The 18,514-nt window shown below is 29.4% G+C and overlaps 1 protein-coding gene across 5 annotated transcripts in view; it reads left to right on the forward strand.

The window, feature by feature from the left end:
• LOC134684518 (FERM domain-containing protein 4A-like) overlaps window positions 1-18,514 on the forward strand; it is a 74,079-nt gene that overhangs the window by 41,632 nt on the left and 13,933 nt on the right. For 4 of the 5 annotated variants that reach the window (XM_063543836.1, XM_063543811.1, XM_063543817.1 and 1 more), the window contains exons 8-18: window positions 5,129-5,194; window positions 6,013-6,070; window positions 6,449-6,535; window positions 7,196-7,272; window positions 8,452-8,556; window positions 10,018-10,159; window positions 10,574-10,727; window positions 15,599-15,732; window positions 16,348-16,464; window positions 17,025-17,168; window positions 17,581-17,644. In XM_063543836.1, coding sequence (XP_063399906.1) covers window positions 5,129-5,194; window positions 6,013-6,070; window positions 6,449-6,535; window positions 7,196-7,272; window positions 8,452-8,556; window positions 10,018-10,159; window positions 10,574-10,727; window positions 15,599-15,732; window positions 16,348-16,464; window positions 17,025-17,168; window positions 17,581-17,644 — 1,148 coding nt within the window. The remainder of the gene's footprint in view (window positions 1-5,128; window positions 5,195-6,012; window positions 6,071-6,448; window positions 6,536-7,195; window positions 7,273-8,451; window positions 8,557-10,017; window positions 10,160-10,573; window positions 10,728-15,598; window positions 15,733-16,347; window positions 16,465-17,024; window positions 17,169-17,580; window positions 17,645-18,514) is intronic. The other variant, XM_063543824.1, reaches the window with a different exon arrangement.

The following is an 18,514-nucleotide window of genomic DNA, read 5'->3' on the forward strand; positions in this document are numbered from 1 at the left end:
GTAATGTCAATTAAGGACCAAGAAAATCATTATCCAGCTACGAAAAATGTAATGAAGAGCTTAACTTAGATTACCATGATGGAATTGAAGCATTTAAAACTAGTATCAGACCCTTCATGCTGAGTTTCTAGATTTGTTAAATTAAATTTTCAGAACCATTTTGAAATGTTTGTTAAGATTTTATCATAGTTTCATTACAGACTTAACTTTTATGAGTTAAAGACAAACTTAATGTTAAGAGGAAAAATCTAACAGAACATGAAATGAACATTTAACTTTATCTTCTTGTAAAAAATTGATTCAAGTTTACGGAACATGGTTGTCATTAAAATATCATAGTTCATGGTAATTTGGATGTCATAAAACGCTATGTATAGCAATTTGATTTTTTTATAATGATGTATAATTCTCACTGAATCATATTTAATCAAATATACTTGCCTGGGAAAACTAATGTTTGAAATTAATGTTCAGATCTCATGACCTTTCATAGACTAGAAAAGTGACAATTAACCCCAAATAAAATATCAAACTAGGACAACAGAGTTTTTCAAAATGTAGCTTCCTTTTGAAGTTTGATAAATATTTTGGTCACATGACTGTTCCCCAGCATGGGGTTATCTAACCTTCTCTAAAATGTATGCTTGTTATCATGACTGTGTATTGAAGTAGTCAGAGAAGAATCATCTCAATTGTAAGTTGTATTTTATACTTAACTTTAAATTCATGTTTTAAATTATTTAAACTGCATTTCAAATTCTATGAGGATTGACTTTGTGAGCATAAAATATTCAAAGTTAGGCTTGCTTTGAAACAGTTCAGTACTGTATAAAAATTGCATAGACTATATCTTTTAGATAACTATTTTTCCTTTACAGTAAGAAACACCATTTGGAAAGTTAAAATCCAATTATCCTAATTTCATTTATATGTTGTATAAGTTATTTTAATAACTTGACCAAATTAGAATAGAATAGGAAATGAATTTGTATGGAATTTCATAAAGACCTATTTATTTTAGATATTTTGAAACCTTTATATTATTAAAGCCTGTTTATGTTAGGGTATTAAGCAAACAATATGACTTTGGCAGGTGAGATTGACCTTGTTTATTTTTGCTGATAAGTATATTGATATAAGTAAATGGACATACATCCACACCTAACATCCTGTGGCCAAGTAGGTTAAAAAACACTATCCTGGTGAATGATTTTCTTATATCTTGAACTTTATTTTGAAAGAATAAATACACAAAATAAAAAATAGGTTATAATTAAGTATATTAAATAAAAAGTGTTAAATGTGTAGAACATGGTTTTTTTTAATTAGGGACTTTTAAAGATTATGAATATTTTTTGAAAGCATAAATTTCATATAATTGTCTATTTTTAAATGACAAAAATAAAAATTATTAAAAAAGAATGTGAACTAAATGATGAGACCAAAATTCATTGACTAAAAGCCTTTTTTAGTTTACCTTGACCCTTCTCTTATGAGAAATAATCCTTTAATGATTAGATAAGACCTCCAAAAGAAAACATTGATATTACTTATGATTACATCACTAGTCTGGTCAGTGGTAATATTTACTGTCCATTATTGGATAAACTCAGATTATCTACTACAAACAGAAAATGTAATGTTATATGTTTTGTCTGTTAAGATGCTCAGGTCCTAGTAATTCACCAATTATTTTGATACAGAGAGGATTTATAGATGCTGGTGATATATTAGGAATAAGTTGTGTGAACTGTGTCTGATCAGGTGTAGCATCTCTATAACAACCTGATGACCTGGGATAAATGCCACATCAAGTCCAGTCTATGCCAGTCATTTGACAGTCCTTCTTAGTGAATATTGATTATCTAAAAGTTACCAGTTTATAAGGATATTGTATTTTATTGACATATTTACAAGTGCTGTCAGTTTTTTTATTGTAAAAAGTTTCTAAGATAAAGGACTATTACTTCCTTACCGCAACTCTCAAAGGGGCGTCTAATACGGTAAGCCTAAAAGTTATTTGCTGTTACACAAGTTTTTGTGGTTAACCAATTCTTTGCATTAAAATGATTGCTCTGTAATAATTTCAATCCAGAATGTTTTAATCAAAAGTCTCATTGACTTCAGGCAGCTGTATTTTCATACTCAGAAATCTTGTAGGGTACACAGTTTCTATCATTGTTTTGATCTGTGATATTGAAACCCTGTGGTATAAGATAAAAGTAGATTAATTAGAGATTGAATAGAAGTAACTGAGATGTCAGCAATGTTTTACCAATGATAAGTTGGAAAATTTAGGGTGCAGTCTTAGCATAAAGTCATTTGTCAATAAAGATAAGATAGAATCAGAATTTCTACTGATAATTTTGTTGTAATATTACTGTGAGAAATTAAACATACTGCATATTTATTTGCATATTTTGGGTTCTAGTTCTTACTGCTTTTGAACTGTTAAAAGTTTTTGTGATAAAATCTTACAGTATACACTTATGCAATATTCTCTCCAAGGGAAAACATATCTTAGAAAAACAACAACTATTTCCTGATTTAACATTCATTAGAATATCAAAGATGTGGCACTTGACTTTTCTTTGAGGTCTATCATATTGCTTCTAATATAAAGACGATGTGGATTGAAATATCAAAACCATGTCAAACCTATTGAAATATCTGATTAAAATAAGTTTTGTTTGGAGATAACAATGTTTTAATACATAGCATGCAATTAATTTTGATAAGATTAATTGACTTGTAAATTGATTAAGTGTATAAAAACTGCATCAGTTGACTTGGAATGTAGATTTAACTTGATCCCTCTATATGCAGCTGTCTTCACAAGTATAAATCTGTCTATAATTTGTGAAGTATGGGTGATAGGTATCTCAGTAAGATCAAATGTCATTTAGATTATGTGTTGAAGATATCTTGAAAGCAATATTAAGGAAGCTTGTAATACAATAATCATCAGGTCGCAAATTTTTCTTCCTCTTTAAATGTTTGGTCAATGATAGGAAAAGACTGACTTCCAAATTTTCCATCTTGAATCAATTCCTATTGTTGTTACATCAAATGCAATATATTTCCCAACCATCTTGATTCATACTAACGAAGTTATTCCTGTGCCTCACAGACTCTGATCACATTTCTTTCATTCCTGTAGATGTTATTAGGACAGTTATTCTGATTCATTATGTTTTATTGTCACATTGTCATGATCCTGGTACTCCACATTTGATTTCTACATTGTCAAACATCTAAGTAGTCCACAACCATATTTCTTGTTTTGTATCTTTGAGGTCAATGTAGGGAAGCTTGTTCCTTTCAATATATTTAATGTCTTGAGTGCAGTGCACATCTCTTTCCTTAACATTAGTTCAACAGTTATTTCTCCAGCATTTGGTATAAAGCTACAGTGGCGGATCCAGAGGGGGGGTTCCGGGGGTGCGCACCCCCCCTTTATTTTTGCCGATCAATGCATTTGTATCGGGACATATGTTTTGCACCCCCCCTTTGCCCTGGGTTAGCACCCCCCTTTCGAAAATTCCTGCAACCGCCACTGAGCTACAGGTATTTTCAACATTTCGTCACTTCAATTGTGCCTGTTTACAGCTTTTGCATTGTAAGTCTTTCTGAAAATCATGTTTCTATTTTTAAAATGTTCAGTTTCTGTTTTTAATGGTAAGGTATTTGTTAGACCTTATAATGATATGCTATAATCACATTTTTCATTGCAATATTGCACTTGTTGAATTCCAAATGTTATAAAAAGAAACAAGATTGTATGCTCAGGTTGTCATTTATACAAACAGTGTCGGTTAATGTTTATAACAGCTGCCTTACCACAAAACAAACTTATGTCTTCTTTGTACTTAGTGTTTTCTTTTCATGAAAAAACATCATTAATTGTAAAAATCAAAGAGAAGCATAAATAATACTACAACCAAAAGGCTGTTCAGTACTTGATATATAAAAGTGAAAGGCTGCTGGCAAAGAGTGAAAGTAACAAAGACAGTCATTCAGGTCCATCTCTTTGCTGAACTTGATGTATATTGATAGTTTGGTTAATAATTCATACGTTGATGTTGGACATTCTACATTTTTTGTATGTATTTAGTCTTACAAAGACTGAAGAAAACATTGGAAATATTTAGAATTTAATCTCTTGGTTGAAAACAGGTCAGTTGCTTTCAAAAGTTTGATAACAATACCATTTCTTTTAAGTGCATATGATAGAAATTATAAACAGTTTTGTTTTATGTTTAATATTACACAGAGTGGTTAAAATTCCTTGGAGTACAGCTATTGTTTTAGTAGATAAATTTACGTTTATATTGAGTCCTGTTGTTTGGATTTTTATAGACAGACGCAATCTTGATTTTCTCCCTTGAGATTGTAAAAAATATTGTGTCAGCAGTCTGAAAATGATAGCTTAGTGATACTACATTAATAATCCTTTGTCCTTCTGGGAGATTATCTCTTAATCCATTATGATAGTGCACATGTTGATGAGAGTTACAGAAATGATAAATGTCAGCTTCAAGCATTTATACAATTTCACTGCTGTTATAATGAAAATCCATTTCCTAAAGCTTTCAGCATTGTATTATTATAGCATGATTTTAATGAGGCAGACAAGACTTAACAGTGCCTTCCACTTCAGTTGTTACAGATAGTTAGAAGACATTTAATGCTATTATTAAGCAGACATTTGAAGGATGAACTCTAAAGAGTTTCTCTTTTTATATGGACAATTGATTTTCTACAAGTTCATTTTTTTTGCCTCAGTTCTTTATCTGTTTGGTTTTTAGGTGCATTTAGCTCCCAGTTTTCCGGTCATGCAAATTAAAGTACTTAGCAGGCATAATGTCAGAGAAATGATGAGTTTTCAATGAGGCGTTTGTTACAGTTATGTTTTAGTGTATCTTGTAGATACATAAAAGTTTGGGTGAAAAAGTCAGAAATACAAATAATAGATTGGAATAATACATCAGTTCCAAGTATTTTTATTATTATTTCTTTCTTTTAGTATCCCATTTAATTAACATCTCAAGATATGATAAGTGTTATCATTCAAACACATGAATGAATTGTTTCAGAATTCTAAATGCTTATTTATTTCTATTTTCAGTGAAGACAAAGTTATAGGACATTATCAGAAGTTATTAGGAATATCAAAAGGATTGGCTATTGTCAAGTAAGTACCATTATACCAGGGGAGATAATGTCATATTGTTAACACACACAAATTTGGAAATTACAGAATGTTATTTTGTTGGAAGACTTAGAGTGAATTATAAAACTTAGTAAATGAATTAGTTGGATTTTATTTTGTAAATTGTAAAAAGCTCTACCACTTGAAAGTATAAGTTGTTTTTGATGGTCCATTCCTCCTGAAATTTAGATCAAAGTATTGTGATATCACAATTATGAACACCTTATGATATAAATATAAGAAGATGTGCTATGGTTGCCAATGAGAGAAATCTCCACAAGAGACAAAATGACATAAGAAATTAACAAATATAGGTCACTGTATGGTCTTTAACAATGATCAAATCCCATACTGCATAGTCAGTTGACCATCTTATAATGTTGAGCATTCTTCCCTCATGGTTATTCAAGTGCATCTAAAACCCTTGTTGAAGTAATTTTAAACTTTATATTTTACTGAAATTCAATGCACAAATAAGGAAAATATACACACAAACGTTGATGCATACAGATGTATATATGTGTACTGGTTTCAGGTATATAGAAATATACCAATATTTTAGAAGAGGACACTATGGTAAAATAAACATGATAAAAGAAGGCTATTTTCCCACAATTTCTTTAGGATGTTTACAGACAGCCTGCCTCTACTGAATGTTATCAAAAAATCATTGGTTGTATATAATGATCAAATAATTTGAGATTGTTTTCAATAATTATAAATTAATTAAGCTTTTTCAAGAGGTTGTAGAAGTGTTAAGGTAGACAGTGGTCTGAAACGAGTTTCCTTTTGTTTTACAGTTATATGTCCATAGTTGAGAGTTTGCCTACATACGGTATACACTATTATGAAGTAAAGGTAAGGTTCTTACTGTCAGTCAGCTTAACATTATGGATAAAATTGTACAAGATTTGGTAAAAAGGAGAACAAATCTATTGAGTTGCATTGTTTCAAAAAAAATATATACTTATTGATTTCAATGTAGAGATTTAAAGAAGATGTGTTTAAAAACTGATAGAAGAATTTTCTATCACCATATGATCATTAAAAGTGTTATTTTCTATAAAAACAAATAATTCGTCATACATAATGGAAATAACTGAACTTTTTTAAGATGAAATAGTTTTAAAAACCATAAAAATATGATTGCTATTCTATGATTGGAAAAAAATCTAAAAGACAGTTACCTAGAAAAGTAATAAGGATTTATTTGTTATTTTTTTTTTTTCCATTTAGGACAAAAAAGACATTCCATGGTGGTTAGGACTAAGTTATAAAGGAATAGCTGTTTATGATAAATCAGATAAAAAAGAACCAAGAAAGGTATGTTCAAATTTAGTTATTTTCTGTATATTGTCTCCAACCGAATTACTCTACAAGCACCACAAAGTACTGCTAGTATTTAACTACTCTAGACAGTAAGTTGTAGTGTAGGACATTTAATATCCCCACCAACTGACCACATGATTAACAAATACTGACCATTCCAGATCCTATGAGATTCATTTTAACACCCTAGTAGTAGCAGTCATATATAAGAATATAAAGGGATGTTGATACTTTTATACTGTCCCTTTGGGCAGGATTTTTATGCACTTTCAAAGAGAAATGGGCATTGAGTGTTACACTTGTCCATCAGTCAGTACATAAGTACTACAATATGTTCCAAAATTGGTTTTCATTCTCTAACTTGAGTTTCACCGCAACCAAATGTTATGAAACATATACACCACAATGTTTCTTACCACAAAACACAAGTTAAAGATCAAATTTGGGGTGCATTGCTTTAACTATTCTTGAGTTATGTCCCTTTATAACATGTATGACATTATATATGCAAGTAGGGGCAATTATAAAGTATCAAATTTGTCTTGCAATGTGAGTGGAATATTTTGAGAAACTCTGACATAGTTTATTCCTTCAGAGTTACAAAGCTCTTTGATTATATCACATTTATGTTTTCATATTGTGTTTTTTTCCCAGATTTTCACATGGAAATTACTGGAAAATTTGTACTATAGAGACAAGAAATTCTCAATAGAGGTTCACGACCCAAAACGGTAAGATTCATCTCACTACATTATTATTTTCTTTTCTAATAACTAGCCATTTCTCTCAGTTCACGTTTAGTTTGATTTAGTTTATATTTTTCTTTTGCATCATTATACACATCTGTCGTAAATTTTATTTTGAAGGAGCATGTTGAATGCCTTTTCAAGAGGCGAAGAATTTATTCATATAAAGGAAGCAAAATTTCTATGTATATTTTTCTACCTCATTCTAAATTACCATTAATTCTTGCATTTGTCCCAATTGCTTATATAACAGAGCTATAATAAGCTTAAGGCATATCTTGTTTGCTATTGTTTAAACAGACATGTTCCACTCTGCCCAGTGCTTGCTATTTTCTGCTTTGAACCTTTGAAAGAATCTTTTTCTTGGCAATTGTTTGCCATACCCTTTAATTGACATTGCTTTTTTGCATTGCCAGTTTTCTATGTGTTTCATTGCCAGTCAGTTTATTTAAGAACTTTTACAATGCATTGAAGCTTTTGCTAATAACTGATCTATTTCCCTCTTATATTTCAAATCGTTTATGAAAACATTCTTAGCACAAGTTCAGATGTGGAATTTATTGAATAGGCATTAAAAGTAGGATTTTGTGATGAAATTTGTTTTTAATTATAATTGTTATGAATTAGAATAAATGATAAACAATGAATATCTGTCTTATTCATATCTTTACAAAACAAAAATCTTTTATTTTATCTATTACATACATCTTTAAAAACTTATCATTTTAACTTGGTGTCAGATAGATTTTAATACAAGTTATTTAGAGATCTTTGTATTTTCATAAACTCTGTAGCTTCTTTTAACATGATACACACCATTTTAACACATATCCAGTATTGATGAATTAGTCTTTTCAAATCAAACTTTCATTTTTTGATAATTTGTATAAAGGACATGCGTTTTTATTTGTTTATAACTGTGATATTGGTTAATAAGCCAAATTTACAATTTATTGGGCTTTTAGACAGATGTTTTTTTTAAATATTCATGAAAAGAATTATATGTATGTCTACAAAAAAATAATGTTGCTTTCTAATTTATAGTCATAATAAACAGGTTTATAGTTCAAGAAAATAAATGTTAGAAATTGTGAATTTGAAATTTGAATTTTGAAAAGACTAAGTTAAAGATGACTGTGTAACGCATGGTTGTTGGTGTTGTAGTGTCATTCAAACATTAAGCAGTTACAACTTGTATGAGGACGCGATCAGAGAACCTGTTGACGAAGGGGACGAACTCTCTGATGCCATTGTAGACCCAAGTACACAGTAAGTAATAATCCTCTCATCTGTAAACTTATTGAATCTTAGGTCTCTGTTGTCATAGTCTTAAGCTTTCATTCTCACCTATTTGTATATATTGACTGGTAAACCATAGCTTTGTTCATGTCGATCTGGATATTTATCCTGTACCGTCACAGCTGCTTAGTATTCACAATAGCCTCAAATCTAAGATCAAATATGTAGTAGATAGATATGCAGCGACTGCTTGTATCAGTCAATGTGCCATGTGCTATCTGATCATGCTTTTCTTCATTATATGAAATATTTTTTCAATAGAAACTAGAAATCTCATTCAAAACATTACATTCTTTTTATTTCAGGGGAAATAACTCTAGGCATGTTTTATTTTTGTTATCCTGCATGGTTTTTCATTAGTTGCCCTCATTATTTAGCCATCCTCATCATTTATGTTTGGGTATGCTGTTTTGCTTGAAGCTTTTTGTTGGCTGCAGTATATCAGTCCTAGTATCTTTATATGTCTAATTTATTGATATGTTATTAAAGCTTGTAATATTTGTTGACCAAATTTTCAGGTATTATAACCGATGGAGATCTTCCAGCTATGTTGATCCAGTGGACATAAAAAATTCTATGTATACTTCCATTCTCAATTTTATTTCGTTTTGGCACTCATAATCTTCACAATTAATTATAACTAAGCACATACATGTGATCTCTCATAGTCAATTTATATGTAAGAACATTTATAAGAATGATTTTTAATGCAACAAAATGACTTAATGGCCATCACATGTGTGTAGAACACAGCTTCTCAAGTGTTTGACTGTACTCAGAATCAGCTTTATATATTGTATATACTTATGTTCATACAGAGCTTTATATATCTTAAGTGTAAGGAGAAAAAAATTAGAGTGCATGTGAAGCAATGTACACCAGTAGTCATAAATTATAAAATTATTACTTTACTAATGTTGTTTTTTCTTGCTGTCTCTATTTTATATATTTTTTTTTAATTTTTCAATTTTCAATGGTTGTGTAAATCCAATTTGACTAATTTTACAATATATTGAAATTCCTTCTTCTTAATAAAAAAAAAATGCCCCCTTTATAGATTGTATTTTACTAAAATAGTTGGAATAAGAGAGGTAAAACTAAAAGAAACTATATAATCAGACCAACATTAACATGCATGAATATTTGGAATATTGTGAAACAAAATTAAAGTGCATAACTAGTCTAGTTTAATTGAAATGATTTGAAAGTTGAATTCTAATTTATAATTCTTAATCAAATTAGAATAAAATCTTTACAGGCAATTTCATTTTCTAAACAGAGTTATGAAACAAATGCATAAAACCTTGTGTTTAATTGAAAACATAAATTTGTTGTAATTAAATTTAATTGAAATACATTAAGTATATCATACAAGACCTATGAACTTTATATAAAGCAACCATTGTTCATTAGAATTGATATATTTTCCAGAGTATCTGTAAGCCGTAGAACTTTCGGTCCTGGAAACGTTGCAGTCCATGCTTGGTTTGGTTGTACTTCTCAGCTCACAAAATGTATCTGGTCCATGGCCGTGGCTCAACATCAGTTTTACTTAGACAGAAAACACAGCAAGGTATACTTACTTACCTCCTATCAGAATGAGATGAGGATATGTTGACATTATTCTTCTTATTTTTGGAACTGCAGTTGAACATTGATATCAGCTGCAGATGTTAATAGCAATCTTAAATGTTACATGCTGTCAGACTTTAAACTAGTTCAGGAACCTGTGGTCATATTGTGCTCTAGGTGTGTTAGTTTGAACAAAAGATTCCAACATTTTAATAATAACTGTAGAATAATGGTAATCAACATTTTTGGTTTATTTTCTGTATTCATTTAGAATTAACATTTCATTTATTTCAATGATTGTTTCAGTTGAAGTCTTGAACCTAGAAGAATTTTGTTTTCCATACCTCTGATTAAGACAAATGATATAGTAAGGGAGATAATTCAGTTATAATATTTAATTTATTTTATTTTACAGAGTAGTTTACACACAGTTAGAAGTTCCAGTGAAATCGCTGCTGATTTAACGTGTAGTAACAAAAGTTCGTCATCTCTACCCGGTTCATTTTCTGATATCAGTCGCAGTGCCAGTTCATCAAGTCTTCCAAACTTGTCAGGATCAAGATTTGATAGTAAGTTTGTATTTTTTCAACTCATTTATATTTCATCATTCCCAGAATATATGGATATCATCTGCTTGAGTTCAGATGTAAATGTTATCATTTTAGTGAAGCTGTATGGAAATTTTTTTAAATAAATTAACATAACAAGTCTTTTTTTTACATACTTGTAATTAGTTTTCCAATAGGATCTGTATTTTAAATCTATAATGACAGTGGGAAATAAACATGATTTTGATGGATTTTTTTTTCCAAAATGCAGATGGGGTATTTTGTGAAAGTAACAAAAGATATTTTTAAATTACCTGATTTGGCGTCAACAGCAAAAATAAATTTAAATCCTTTTAACAATTATTGATACAAAAGTATCACCTTCAACAAACCAGCAATGATAAAGGTGGAATTGAATTAACACTCTACAACATTTGTAGCATTTAAGATACCATTGATAATTGTAGGAAGTGTAAAGGTCCTTTTAAAAAGTCATTACTCAAACAGGTTTTAAGGAAAATTGTGTAAATGGGGTGTTATTCCTTATTTGAAAAATGTATTTTTTAATTTGTGTCATTTGCTTTTAAGAAAAAGGGATTTTAACTACTTATTTTCATTTGAAATTTTTAGTTGAAAACAGTTCTAAAGAAATTTTAGTCAATGCCTATGGCAAAATGGACAATACACTAAGTGCACTTAAAATGATTTACCAATTAGGACATCAGAGACGGTCTTTAGATTTAGCTACTTCTTTATGAGACAATGAAACTTATTAAGTAAACTATATGAACCTTTTCATTAGCCAAACATTATTAACCTTGAAACAGTATCATTCATGTTACCTTCTATTCACAATCATAAACTTCATATAGTCCTAAAATTTAAATCTTATAATAAAGGTGCATTATATGGAATAGTATAATCATTATGTAGACATACATGAGTATTAAAAAGAATAAATGAATTTTATACTGAATAAAATGGAATATGGTAGCTAATGTTTCCAATGGGAATATAACAAATGAAACAATATTTCATGAGGAAAAGTAATGAATAGGCCTATTTATCAAAAGACCAACATTTTATACAAATTTTTGAAAATGCAAAGTATTTAATGCTCTTATAAATGTCTCTTTAAGAGGATAGCCAGTTAAAAGATGGTACACCTTAGTAAGGAATATTGGACCCATAAACAGATTCTAAATCCTGTTAGATTGTTGTCAAAGTCAAACAAAGGTCCTACTCAAAGATAATTACAAACTAGTTTCTTCTATGTGTACTTCATCAAAATCATCTTTAAATGCAGAAATGAGACTAGGCTTGGAGTAACAGTCCTGTAGAATGAAAAGCTGTAATATTATTTCCTATAGGAAATGTTGAGAAGGATTTATGGTGGTTGAGCTGGTCTTCGTATTTGGCACAACTTTTTGGAATTTTGAATCCTCAATGCTCTTCAACTTTCTTTTTATTTGGCTTTCTAGATACTTGATGATATGAGCGTCACTGATGAGTCTGTTTGGCATATTAAATTATAATCCTGGTACCTTTGATAACTATTTGTATATCTCTCTATTTATAGATAATAACATGATGCTGTTCAGCATTACTTTGTTAACACATTAAAGTTGTAAACCATTAGACATTATAAAGAGACAAATGTCTGATTGATCATTTGTAAACTGCATAATTTGATAAAAATGATGCCATATTTTGACATTTCTGCCTTTGTCACCACATATAATGAGCATATTTCATTATAAATGTTATATGAATTTTGTATAGTTATTGTATCTGCTCATATAAGTTTAAAACATTCTTAATAATAAGGTCTCAGTTTAATATGAAATGATGGATACTGATAGTTGAATTTAAAGCATTAATCATTTATTAATTATTAACTATTATCCCCAATTTCCATGCTGCTCAATTTATTTTTGTTAGGAGCTATCTTAGAACATATATAATCAAAGTGGTGTGTGTTGTTTTTCATTTACATCTTTAGGACAATGATTTTGGAATGTTCAGCATTAGTGTTTGAAATTTCCTTCGGAGTTTATGTGTTTCTGTACCATTCATAAACGAATGTAATATTTGCAACTGGACATAATGGAGACAATTATTCATATATATGACAGAATACACTACAAATATTGAACTTAAGGAGTAATCCTTTAAATTTTTAGGCATTAAATATCAGAATAGATCATGTGAGCTATTTTTTTCGCATATCCAGGACGATTGTAATAAGAGGAAAATATTCTTTTTAAAATTTATCAATCAGGGACAAAAATGTACATACAAATACATTTTTAAGTAATTTTGGTTGAATGCAAACACTCTTATTTGGAGATAAGGTATTATGTCCATAGTGAGGAAGTATTATTACAAATGAATACATATTTATTTTAATTAATATGTGACCACTGGTATTTATGGACATATGATATTTTGTAGAATTAGTAGTGGAATTGAGTATTCAATAATGTTTTTTTTAGATTATGTAATAAATTGATTTTTTTACATAATAGAACATTTCTTTGGTGTAAAAATTATATCATATAATTTATCAAGTAAAAGTGTAAATTTCACTTGAGTTAACAACATTGATCATGTATTAATCTTTCATTATAACACCCTAAACAATAGGCCCACAATCATTAAAGTAAAAAATCCTCAATATATTATAAAAAATCTTTGGACACAAAAGACAAGTAATTTGTAATAATTATGGGATTACAAAAGTTTAGTCCTTAGGTCTTTGGGGTACCTTTGTAAACTAATCAGTGGTCAACTAACTACTTAATTAAACTCATTACCTCACCTGCAACAAATATGCTAATGAGGTCAACACACCTCATTAAGGTCATCAGAGGTGACAATTGTTTTTATAGGTATTCAATATAAACAGGTGATTTGTATGGAAGTATTATCAGTCAGCTTGGGATCTCTAGAATATATACATTTGTTTGTGCATGGGGCCATAATGAGATGAAAGCAAAAGCTTTTGTTAATTTTGAGTAACTCAAAATAATTAAGTACTGGACAAAAAGGTGAAAGTACTTGGTGCCAATAACATAGTGACATTTTGAGTTATAGTAGAAAGTTTAGTTTATTGAGTTAGTTTGAAGTGATTACGACTTTGAGAATGAGCTTGCCTAGTTCATTTAACATGGATATTACATTGGATTCTACCATCTTTGATACTTCAGTTATGTTTAACAGTAATTATACCAGTAAGTTCTTATATTATTCTTAACTTTATAGTTAGTTTATTGTATAATAGTGAATAGGCAATGTTTTCAGCTAATTCTGTATTGTTTCAAACTGTTCATAAGAATATTAATAAGTGCTTAAAATAAGTTTAGGTTAAAGTCACATATTTCTTTCAACATAAGAAAAAAAAATGTTTATAATAGCTTTCTTTATAAAATTTGTTGTTTTCATCATAGACACTTAAAACTTTTCTGTACATACATGCATTTTAAACATAAGCAAAACATTGCAAATGAACACTAGTATATAACATAGGAATGAGTGCTTTAAATAACTTACGGGAAATCACACATTTTTCACAAACATTTTGAAGACAGATATTTGTTAAGGATAGCTTTATTTATATATTTTTCTTATATCTTTACATGCATTTTAAATATAAGCCAAACATTGCAACTGAAAACTAGTAATTATCAAAGGAAGTGTAAGATGGGAAAATATCTGTTCAAACTTATTAAGTGACATCAGAGAGAGTTATAATAAAAATATAATGCCACAGAATGACAATTACCACATCTGATGCATAATCTATTATTTTATTGACATTTGTTAATTCAATAACATATAAGCATATCCTGTACTGACAAATGTGTTTAAAATAATTTCCTCTTACTTTAAAAATAGTTGTGTTTGTTTATTTTTTTTACCCTATAAATAGATTAAATATTGCACATTGTTTTTTAATACAGTATATATATTCCATATCAAAGTAAATAACGTTGATATCAGTCCATCATGTTAATCCAGTTAATAATGTTCTAACTTTAACACTTTGTCTTTTGACCCCAAAGCAGTCTTATCAAAATATCACAGCTTGTTTGATCAATTTAGAAACTTACTGAAAACAGGATTAACAAAAAATACTGTACATGAATATTCCAAAGGCATAATTGTAAACCTTGTCTAGACTAAATTATTATAAGTTCATAAGACATATGGATTATCCAGGTCCTTTGATGTAAACAACTAATCATAGTATCATCATATGATTTAATTGATATCTGGTTTAACTGATAAGATTACTACATGTTAGAGGCAACTGTTTCTTACTACTTTTTGGTTGGTTAGAGATCTTTATCGTTAGAGAGAATCTTAATTTAAAGTGAGGAAATTAAATTTTCTTACCAGATTAGAACTAGACATTACTCACTTGTACATCACTTTGTTGTTATAAATTCTGGATGGGGAGAAAGTATTGTAAACATTGGTTTAGAAGTTGTAAGTTAAAAAAAAGAACTTGATTTTATTGCAAATTGTATATGTTGATTATTTCAAGTTTTAAATAATTTAATTTGAATTTTTAAACATTTTAAAAAAAATGTTTTTGTTTTTTTGTAAGTATATATAATATGTGTTGTAATTTTTAGGTGAAACATTTAGTTTATGACTTATTAATCTTAATTATATAAAGAATGCAGTTAATAACCACAAACTATAAGGTAAACAACTGTTGGCATATTGAGAAATTTGTAGAATTTTAACCTGATTGTGTTATGTCAAATTTCATCTTGACAGGTAAAAATTTACAGTAACTCATTTCTGCAATAATCACAAGCTCTAATGACAGAATGAGAAATTTAGGTTAAATATTGTCTCTTAATCTTTATATCCTTTTTCAGTAAATCTAGATCAACTAGACGCTATCAAAGCACAAAGAGAGATGTTTGAAGCACTAAAAGCCAGAAAAGAAGCTTTAGACGAGAAGCTACGCAAGAAGACAGAAGAACTCAAAGTACTATGTATGCAAGAAGGGGTAAGTTATTAATTAATAATAATAAAAATAGTTAATAATTATTTTTTAAAATAAGAAGATATGTAATGATTGCCAATGAGAGAACTCTTCAAAGGAGACCAAATGATACAGATTGAATATGATGGGGTACTTTAAAATTATACGTATTCAAGTAGAGCAATCTTGTAAAATAATTAGTATTTAATGTTACTAAAGAATAATCATTTTTCACTTTACATATTTCTATTTATAATATAATTAAATAGAGATATGAATTCATAATAAATAAAGTATGATGAGATCTTCAACAATGAGCAACACTTATCATCCACAAGAAGTATCATTTAAATATTTGTTTATTAGTATATGCTGTAATGTTAAAGTTAATGTTTAGAGTATAAGATTATAACATACCTGTAAGTGCTGGTCATTTGTTTTTTGTTTAGTCAATAGCCTGTTTGGATTTTTGTAAAAGACAAAATAAACTCCATATTTCTTCAAAGTTTTTGTGAATTAAAGATTATAGCATTGTAAATGTAGTTGATTTGTTTAAGAAATTAATTTTTAAAGTATTTCCTTATTTATGAAATTGTTATATGTTTAATAATCTTACTAATGTTTTGTTTATTTTTATAGGAATTGACAGGCAGGTTACCGAGAGAGTATCCTCTTGCTACAGGGGAACAGGCTCCTGCCATCAGACGCCGTGTCGGCACAGCATTCTCTCTAGCATCAAAAGTACAAGATGACCAGGTATGTTTTGATAACTATACTTACTACAAGTTAAAATTCTTATATATGTATATGTGTAGTACATTTATAAAAGAAGATGTGGTATCATTACCAATGAGACAACTTTTCACAAGAGACCTTTATAATACATTCAACAGGTATTTAAAACATTACTTAAATACCCTAATGTGCCGCTCAACCACAAAAAAAATATCAAAATGTTGTATGATTGACAATGAGACAACTAATCATAAGAGTCCAAATGAGGAGGATGTAAACAACATAAGTACACCTTCAACAATGTGCAAACATTGTTATAAATGATTTACTAGTTGTTTGTTATTTTATTTTTTTGTGAAAAGTTTATATAGTCTTAAATCTTTTGCCATTTACATGAAAAACTTTATTAGAATAGTTTTATTTAGTGATGCAATGGTAATTCAAATTATATGTAATTTTCCCAATATTTTAAGTAAAGTTTTATGTCTATTATGAATTAAAAGCTAAAAAGTTCATTGTCTTAATATCTGTGCATACTTTTTGTATTATTCCTATTTGTAATGTAAATCTTACTTTTATAGGCTGAGTCCTTGTCCAAGCTAGAGCTTGAGTATGAGTTACAGAAACAGATCACCCAGGCAGCAAACCGTCTCTCACTAGACAAGTCTGTCAGCAAGTACGTTCGTAAACAGAGACGTCATTCATTCCACAGAGCAGAGAAAAAGGTAGGTTTTAGTTGTTACTCTATAAAGAAAATGTGGTATAATTGCCAATGAGATAACTATAAAAATAAGAAGAGGTGGTATGACTGCCAATGAGATAACTATAAAAATAAGATGTGGCATGAATGCCAATGAGACAACCATTCAAATGCAGTGCCCTTACTAAATAATTTTAATTCTAAGAATCATACAGCCTTTTAAATATTAGTTTGTAAAGGAGAACAATACTTAAAAGTTATATAAAAAAAATGTAGGGTTCATAGAAAAGAAACTGGTGCATTTTTCTTGATGTTCCATTACCATAAGAAATATTATGAATGGGTATTTGTTACTTATGAAGTGTATTTTCATGTATTACTATTTGTAACTTGTAAAGTGTAATTTCATATCATTAAGTAGATGTTTTCTATTTCAGTTAAGAGAGATGGAGAAGAAGTTAGCTGATGGCAAGGGAGGTGACTCTACCCTTCCACTCGATGGTACGTACTGTGTTAACAAGAGTTTAGACGAGTGTGAACTTGACAAGTGTTTCTCAGACGCCTTCCTTGACGACATGTCTATCCGTGACGGTCGCCGGGTTAAGTCATCTTTTACTAGTCGTTTGTATAAGTCTTTCAGGGACAGGTATTCAGTTAAAAGTAAGTTGAATAAGTCTTTCCACGACATGGTAGCTAAGCGTCAGTTTGATACATCTATGTTGGACTCTACTGTGTTGTTTAATGCTACTGTCGCAGACCCACATGACATTACTGTTTCACATCGTGCATCATGGCATCACTACAAGTTCCAGAAATCCAGTCATCCATCAACAGAAAGCAGAGTCTAGTCAATTTGTGCAATTTTGTTATGAACTGTGAATAATGTGCTAATACTAATTTATTGATAAAATCTTCCAATAGTGCCAAGAAAGATAATCAGAAAAACTTCATGGGAGATAACTCTTCATCATGACAATCATTATCATGCATAATAACACTTGCTTTGCTTTATATGTATGTCTGCTTGTTTGTACTTGTGCATCTGCTTATTATATTGCTTGCTTGTGTATTTACTTCACATCCTGTCTTAAATGTTTGTGTGTGTATATGCATGTTTGTTTGCTTGTGTCTGCATGAATGGCTGTATGTATGTATGTATGAATGTTTGTTTGCATGTGGTGAAGTTTGATAAATATCATGGATAGTTTAAAACATTTCATGATATTTTCAATGCTTGTTATTAGATATGATTCAAAGTTTTAGACCATAGAATCACTTGATGTTTTTGCTACATACCAAATTTTCATCAAAAGTGTTTTAATTCACAAATGTTTTATCCCTGAATGAACCTTAGATATTTTAGTGCTCATC

The sequence above is a fragment of the Mytilus trossulus genome, chromosome 1 (assembly GCF_036588685.1).
Source record: "Mytilus trossulus isolate FHL-02 chromosome 1, PNRI_Mtr1.1.1.hap1, whole genome shotgun sequence".
NCBI lineage: Eukaryota > Metazoa > Mollusca > Bivalvia > Mytilida > Mytilidae > Mytilus > Mytilus trossulus.